Source organism: Diceros bicornis, chromosome 34, assembly GCF_020826845.1.
Source record: "Diceros bicornis minor isolate mBicDic1 chromosome 34, mDicBic1.mat.cur, whole genome shotgun sequence".
Classification (NCBI taxonomy): Eukaryota; Metazoa; Chordata; class Mammalia; order Perissodactyla; family Rhinocerotidae; genus Diceros; species Diceros bicornis.
The window spans coordinates 17,288,084-17,296,191 of record NC_080773.1 but is presented as its reverse complement, the minus strand read 5'-3'; the positions used below and the strand labels follow the sequence as shown (position 1 = coordinate 17,296,191).

The 8,108-nt window shown below is 60.6% G+C and overlaps 1 protein-coding gene across 1 annotated transcript; it reads right to left on the bottom strand.

The window, feature by feature from the left end:
- Nucleotides 1–285: 285 nt before the first annotated feature.
- ERFL (ETS repressor factor like) lies at nt 286–5,612 on the bottom strand. The gene is made up of 5 exons (XM_058529468.1): nt 5,546–5,612; nt 2,352–2,586; nt 1,768–1,963; nt 1,529–1,646; nt 286–1,122 (listed from the first exon to the last, which is right to left on the bottom strand). Exons 1-5 carry the CDS (start codon nt 5,610–5,612, stop codon nt 674–676), a joined length of 1,065 nt encoding a protein of 354 aa, XP_058385451.1. The 3' UTR covers nt 286–673.
- Nucleotides 5,613–8,108: the final 2,496 nt, after the last annotated feature.

Here is an 8,108-nt window from a genome sequence, read left to right as displayed (position 1 = left end):
CTTGCCTTTCTTCAGTTGTTCATTCGTTCATTCTTGTGTTTTAGCAGTTACTCCCCGGGCACCCCCACACACACCCCCCCCCAGTTCCCACCCCCAAGCCCCATGATCACTCACAACGCTGGGTGCCCCACATCTCACGCTCCTTTCCATTCTTTTATTTTTGTAGTAAACTCTCTGGAAGTGGCTGTTGGGGGTCGTGGGGAGCTTGTGGGGGGGTGCCCTCCTGGGTGGGGGCTGGGGGCGGGGTTATTGCTCTGAGCTCCCTGTCCCCAGGGGGCCTGTGTGATGGGGGATCAGGACTGGAGCCGGCACAGGGGGGGGTCACGGCCACACAAACACGCAGGTTACAGCACAGGGGGTGTGTGGGCAGGGGAGGCTGGGCGCCGTATTGCACTTCGGGAGTGGGGCCAGGCAGGGACCCCCCTCAAACTGGAACCTGGGGAGGAGGCTGGAGGCCATCACATTCCCTCTTCTCCTCTGGAGAGGGAGGTGAGACCCTCATTCTGGGGTTGGGGAAGGAGACTGGGGCAGTGATGTGCCCCGGCCCTGGGAGGGGCTGAGGGCTGGTCCTCGGCCTTGGGCGGGACATCGAGGGCAGTCCAGAAGACAGAAGAGGCTGCACAGTCGGCTGCCCTGGTCCCTCCCTCGGCAGAATCCATCACCCCATGCCAGCTCAGCTGCCGACGCCCCCTTTGCCCGCCTTGGCTTTGGGGGGCACAGGGGGGCCCTCATCACCCTCACTGTCAGAGCTGCAGCCACTGACGTCGGTAATCTCCAGCTCCGAGTCGCTGTCCTCCTTCCCGCCCAGTGTGGCCTCTGGACCCCCCGCCCCCGGCAGTGCCAGGCGGGGGGCTGCTGCCAGGCCTGAGGGACGCTCCTGGCCCAGGCCCTCCCCTGTTGCAGCCAGTAGGGGCTGGGCTGTGGGGCCTCCCCCTGCCCCTGCTGAGGGCAGGTGGCCCAGGGAACTGGCCAGAGGGTTAGGGTAGAAGTGCGGGGGGTAGAGAGAAGGGGGCAACTTGGGGAAGGGGCCAGTGAGGTATGGGTTAAAGTTCCAGGGGTACTCTGGGAAGGCGCGGCCATAAGGACCCAGCAGGCCAGGGGGCTTGGAGTAGCCAGTGGCACCTGGGGGGCACAGGGGGTGGGTCAGGCTGGACCACACTTATACCATGGGGGGCCTGCCTGGGCATTAGTAACGGTGCCACCTCCCTGCCAAGTTCCATCCCATTCTCCCCCCACAGCATCTCCGCACCCTCACGTGGCTTCCCCTATCTCCTCCACTTCCCCTACTCTTCTCCCCTTTCTTTTAGTGGCCCTGAGAGCCCTTATCCCAGGCCGTCCCCCTCTCCAGTTCCCTCCTCCGTGCCTTCTCTGGCTTTTAAACACATACATGTACACACACACACATATACACACAGACACGAGCAGCCTCCTTCCTTCACCCTGTCTGTCCTCCCTGTCTTTGCTCATCCCTTCCCTCAAACACCTGCAGCATCCCCCCGGCGGCACCCCTGGACCCCCAGGCCCTTACCGGAGCCCAGGAACGGGAACGGGCTGTCCAGACGCAGCTTGTCTGTCTCGGGGGTGAACAGGGGTGCCCGGGCCCCCGGCTCTCCCAGGCGTGGGGCAGAGAACAGCGTCTGCAGGGTCTGGAGAGGGAGGTGAGGGAGGCAGTGCCGCTTAGACTGGCTGCCCGCTCCCCAGGGGGTTCATGGCTGGGGGGGCACCAAACGCCCCAATTCTGGGACCCTCGTGTCCTAACTAACTCACCTCAGGGGTGAGGGGTGGAGCATCTGGCCCAGGGCCTCCCCCAAAGGGACCAGGTGTCAGCAAGAGTGGGGAGCCCGTGGTGGCTGCCGCCACGTCCAACAGTGGGTAATTGACAAGCACGACTTTGCTGAAGTTGAACTTGTAGGTGAACCTCTTCCCTTTGGTCTTGTGGAGAATCCGCTTGTTGTAGTAGTAGCTGTGGGGAGAGGGAGAATGGGGGGCGATGCTGGGGAGGGCCCCTAACACAGTGCCAGGCACAGTGCACAGAACACAACAATCTGAGGCAACTGAGGCTCGCAGAAGTCCCTTGACCAAGGTCCCAGGGTAAGGAAGGGGTGAGGCCGGGGCTGGGATCCCGGCCTGTGTGGCTCCAAAGCCCGGGGTTCCCCTCATTCCTCCTTGTTGCCTTCCTTTTACTCTCAAGGAAGTAATTAGAGGAGCCACGGCCCTGTGCGCCCTGTGTGGTGGGTTCCACTGGCATTCTGCCCCAGGGAGTTGAGGGGAAGTCCCTGGGAGTAGGGTCCAGAGGGACAGTGAGGGGAGAAGGGGCAAAGTGGGAGTCCAGGCCCCCAGCCCCTCCTCACCGCAGGGCCCGGCTCAGCTTGTCATAATTCATGTGGGGCTTGCATTTTCGGATGCCCCAGAGCCGAGCCACCTCGTCGGGGTCCTTGATGACGAATTCCCCGTAGTCCCCCTGCCAGGCGATGACACCCTGGTACTCCTCCTTCTGCAGCAGCTCCAGGATAAAGTGCCACAGCTGGATCTGCCTCGAGCCAGGGGACGACTCCGGCTTGTAGGCCCAATCTGGGAAGGCAAACCCTGGGGACAGGAGCAGGGGAGTGGCCGCAGGTCAGGATGCCAAGTCCAGGGCTCTGGGTCCTGCTTGGACTTGGGAACCAGGAGGCGTCCAGCCCTCCCCCAACACCCAGTCTCTGATGAGCAGCCACCCAGCCTCAGGCATCTTTAGAGACCCAGTTCCCACTCTGTACGCTACTTGGTGTCTAGTCCCCAAATTGTCCAAATAGTGAGAGAGAACTCAGTCATCGGGGCCCCTGGATTGGCACTTCCAGCCTGATCCCCTACCTTGGCACAACTCTCCCAGGTTCAGTGTCCTGGGGTGGAGTGTGGGAGGGACAAGTCTCCTGCATTCTTGACTGTGGGAGGGGGCAGCTTGCAGGGAAGGACACCCCCTCCACAGCATTAGCCCTTCTTCCCACTGCACCCCAACCCCAGGGGTTAGCCCTTGTCCCCACTGTGCCCCAATCCTGGGGAGGTCCCCTGCCCCAGGAGGTCTCTGGTCTCTCCTGCACTCTGAAATGCCTGTCTCTTGCTGTCTCCCCTCCTCCCTGTCCCTGGCCCCCTGCTCCATCTCTTCCCAAAGCCCCCAGATGACCCAGCCTGGCACATCCAGACGAGACGGCCTGTGTGCACCTGTCTCTGGCCCTTTCCATGTACATGCCTTTCACGTCCCCATGTCCCCTCCCTGCATCCATGCTGTGTCGGTCTGAGAGCAGTGTGTGTCTGCAGATGCCCACAGCACACGTCACACAGATGTCCACTCACCCTTGAGGGACACCCAGCTACACCGGGGGACACAGATGCACCAGAGTGCCACACTCCTGCTGGAACACAACACACCATGCACAATGTGCCACCAAAGTGGACACGGCAGACACCCAGCATCACACACCCATCCCGACACTCACAATTACACATCTCAGGCCCCTCAGAACTGGGACCCACTAACAACACAACCATGACACGAGATACACAGCACCCCAAAGGCCCAAATGACACACAGTGTGGTGGAGACAGTGAGTGCAGCATCAAGACACACGTGTCAACCTGTCAAGACACACAAGCAACCAAGAAAGGCACACACAGGGTGACACCATGACAGTAGGACAGCCTTCCAAACCCCATGCAGGCACCCACACTCTGTAACACCCACAGCTCACTCAGCATTACGCATTGCACACTCATGGGTGTCCTGCACTCCATTGTCCGAATATGCCCAGAAGCTGGGTGGAAATGGGGGGGGTCTTGCCCACCCCTAAATCTCACCTCCCATCCAGAAGGCCCTGGACCTAGGGTCCCGTTTCTGTGCTCACTCCTGTGCCACATCCTCTGTTCCCTTCTCCCACCTCAGAGACCCCAGACCCAGGCTTGAAAACAGAAGGCAGAATTAGCCTATAAAGAGCCTGCAAGAAGGAAGGAGGTTGGGGAGGAGGAGGATGCTGAGCTAGGAGATCAGGTCCCCATATCCACTTGCTGTGTGATCCCAGAGCAGTTCCTTGCCCTCTCTGGCTTATTAGAATTTCAGGAGTGGGAGGCAAGGAGGAGCAGGATGTGTCCAGGCTGCTTGGTGTATAAAAGGCAGTGCTAATGCCTGCCTGCCTGCCTGCAGGTTGGAGAAGGCCAGGCAGTTTCCTCCCTGAAGGGAGAATTTTTCTCTTAACTCAGTTGTACCTCGGATGACAGGGCTCCATCAACACGTGGGCTCTGGCCCATTCCACACCCAGAACACGTCCTAGTGGGGAAGCAACTGTATCACAGACACATCCACAGGACCCCAAAGATGACAATGTGCAACTGGGCACACACATGCAGACACACAACCCAACCCAGAAACACCACCTGTCCTCAGATGCATGTCCTCAAATGTGTTGTACCTGCTGAAACACACACACCACTAGAGAGAGGACCCGCAACCTCAGCAACAGACACACACGTGACAGACAGCCCCCAATACTCAGTCACACTCAGTGACACACAGATGTGAGAACCCACACACACGCACCAATACAGACACAGCCCCCAACACAGGGGCCCAGGGGGCACCCACCCACACAGCCCAGAATGCACCAAGACATCCATTCGGAATGCCTCACCACACAGCAGACCCATAAGGGACAGCCGAAGGCTCTTCACCCCACTGAGGCAGGTACACTCTCGGTGAGCTGACAGACACCCCCCCACTCCTAAAATGTAGACACACCCAGCCCAGAGACATTCAGGTAGCCTCCGCTGTGCATGTACAAGCAGGCACGCCAGCTCACAGCGAGACAGATGCTGTGCAGACACACACTCTCCCAGTGTGACCCCCTTCTTCCAGAAACACTGAAGTGTGACACACAGACACACTCCAAGACCCCAAATAACCAGGCACAGAGTCTCAGTCCACACACGCACACACACGCACACACACACACTACCCATGTACGGGGCGTGTGACTTGGACTTAAATGCACATCCAAGCCAGTCTTATTGTCCACATCCCCAGCTCTGAGTGTCCACTTCCAACCAAGCCGTCCTCTCTCCCAGGGCTCTGGCTGGCTGGGTGGTGTCTCCATGTCCCCCTGCCTGGGTAGTCACATCTGTCCATCTGTCCACTAGCGCCTCACCTAGTGCCCCCTCGGGGTCCATCCCTGCTCCATTAGTGCCTGTCTGTCTTGTCTCCCTGCTTCTCTCTGCCTGCAGGTCCTGGGTGGGAGCAGGCTGAGATGTATGCGGTAGAGACCTCTGGACCTCAGGCCCCGGATCCTTGTCCCTCTCCAACCTCAATATCTCACCCACCCCCCAAAAGACCCTCTGTCCCAGCAGGCAGGTGGCAGGGACATCTGACTGTGAAGTTTTAGCCAAGTTTTTCACTAAGGGGTTATATTTGGGGGGGACTCTGGCAGAGCCGGGGAGGCAGGGGGAAGAGAGAGAGAGCTGCAGAGGAGCGACCAGTTCGCTGGGGAGGCCCGAGGTGTGGGTGGGAGGTCAGGCCAGTTACCGGGGGTCCAGAGAGCCGGCAGGGCGGGTGGGGCGAAGAGAAGGTCGGAGACGCAGCTACAGTCCATGGCGGAGCCGGCCCTGCAGAAAGGCCGGGACAGACACACGGGGACAGGATGGGGCAGGCGGGAGAGACAGACAGGGGTCAGGGGGTTGGGCGCTGCCCAAGGGGCTCCCCACTCCACCCAGGACCCGCCCAGCCTGATGCCCACTGCCATCTCCCCCCACATCCCACCTCCTCCCGCAGACCCCTCTGCCCTGCTGGTCCCCGTCTTTCCCATCCCGCTCCCAGCCCTGTGCCCCCAATCTTCCCTCCCAGCCTCTCCTCCCGCAGCCTCCCCCTTACTCTGTGCCTCCTCGATCATCACTAACCGGGGCTCCCAGCCTCCTGCCTCGCTCCTCGCCACTCACTCACTCACTCACGCTCGCTGGCTCTCGCCGCCCGCCCACCCCGCACCGTCTCTGCGCCGTCTCTCCGTCCCTCGGCTCGTGCCTGACCTCTCCGTCTGTCTCTGCGTCTCTGGGTCTCCCTCTGTCTCTCTCTCTCTGGCTGCCCGGGATTTATCTCGCTCCGAACCTCGCCCCCACCGCCGGCCCGCCCAGCTGACCCCCGGGCTGGCTCATCCAGCTCCTGCGCAGCCCCCTGCTCGCGTCTGTGGGCCCTGAGCGGGCCAGAACCAGGCGCCCGCCCCACGCCGGGCCCCTGCCCTTCTCCCTCACCCCACCGAGCAGCCCCCAGCGCCCTGCATGAGTGCTCCCACAGACGCCCCTCCTAAGCCTACTGCTCACCCCTCAGACCCCCCTTCCTCTTAGATCTGCCTCCCCCCAGGTAGCCCCCCCTTAGACACCCCTGCCTCCTTAGATTTGCCTCCCCCTCCAGGCAACCCCCCTCAGACACCCTTTCCCCCTTAGATCTGCCCCCTCTCTCAGACAGTCGCCCTCAGACACCCTTCCCCCTTAGATCTACCTCCACCCCTTAGCGCCCCTCAGACACCCTTTCCCCTTTAGATCTGCCTCCTCCCTTAGCCCCCCTCAGACATTCTTTCCCCCTTAAATCTGCCTCCCCCCTTAGACAGCCTCCCTCAGACACCCCTTCCCCCTCAGATCTGCCTCCCCCCTCAGAAAGCCCTCCTCAGACACCCCATCCCCCTTGGATTGGCTCCCCTCTCAAGTCTTCCCTTTCAGACCCCCACTCCCTCACATACCCCTCTCCTCAGATACTTCATCCCCCTAAGATGCCCCGTCCCCTCTTCATCCCTGTCTCTCAGAACCTTTCCCCTTTCTGACAGCCCCTCCCCCTCAGATAACCCACCACCCCAGACACTGCCCTCAGACACCCGCACCCTCAGACATCTGGTCTTCTCAGACACCCACCCCAGACACACCACACCTTGGACACCCCTCCCCTTCCATACCTCAGCCCCTCACCACTCCACACCTTCAGACCCCACCTCTGAGAGAGAGCACTTTCCTCAGACTCCTTCCTTTAGACACACCGCCCTCAGATACCCCACCCCATTACATACTCTTAAACACATTCCTCTCCGACACCCCACTGCTCCCCAAAGATCCCACACCCTTCAGAAACCCACAGACACTCTGTGCCCCCACAAACTCCACCTCACCCCTCGGACACTAGACAAGATTCGTCAGATAGCCCATTTCCCCTCAGACTTGTCCAGTCTCCCCCAGACACCCTCGCCCCAACCCCCTACCGCCAGGTGTCTAGTCTCTCCCACCCTCTCCCCTCCAGCACCCAGGCCCCTCCACCACCTCAGCTGCCCCCCATGGTCTCCCCTGCCCGGGGCCACTTTATTCCCACACCTGTCTCCATCTCCATCTCTCTCACCCCATCTCCCCAACTTTCTCTGTTTATCTCCCTCCCTGGCTCTCTTCCTCTTTACCTCTGTCTCTCTCTCCTCACTCGGTCTCTCTTTTCTCTTCTCGGTCTCCTCCCACCATCTTTTTTCCATTTTTCTCTCTTCTTTCCTTGTCTCCCCTCAACCCATAGTGTCTCTCTCCCCATCTGTCCCCACCCCGCTGTCTCCCCAGCTCTCTGGCCCTCTCCAGCTCTCTCCAGCTCTCTCCGTCTCTCTCCCTCCATCACTCAGTCTCTTTTCCTGTTTCTCTGTCACCCACGCCCACCCCCATCTTTTATCCCTGTCTGTCTCTCCCTGTCCCCCCATCCCTTCTCCTGTCTCTCTCTGTCTCCCCAGTTCTTCCATCCCTCAGTCTCTCTCGCTCCCTGTCTCTCCACCATCTGTCTCTTTTACTCCTTCCCTCTGCATCTCTCTTACTCTCTCCATCTCTCTGTCTCTCTGCCCCTAGCCCGCCCCCCTCAGTCTCTCTCTTCATCTCCCTCCGGTCTCCCCATCTCTCTCCCGTCCCTCTATCACCCCAGCTCCGCGCACCTCTCCCCGCACCTCTCCCCCCTCCCTGGCTCTCTCTGCCTCTCTGGGTTCCCCCTCCCTCCTCCCCCGCCCCCCCCCTTGGCCCCTCTCATTTCCGTGTTGGTTTTGATTTCTCTTCCCGACGCTTTCAACTCCCCGCCGCCTCCTCCGGAC

Coding starts and splice junctions, on each gene's coding strand:
- ERFL (XM_058529468.1), bottom strand. CDS start 5,612: ATGGACTGTAGCTGCGTCTCCGACCTTCTCTTCGCCCCACCCGCCCTG. Junction 2,587..5,545: donor GCCGGCTCTCTGGACCCCCG/GTAACTGGCCTG, acceptor TCCTGTCCCCAG/GGTTTGCCTTCCCAGATTGG. Junction 1,647..1,767: donor CTCCACCCCTCACCCCTGAG/GTGAGTTAGTTA, acceptor CTCCCTCTCCAG/ACCCTGCAGACGCTGTTCTC.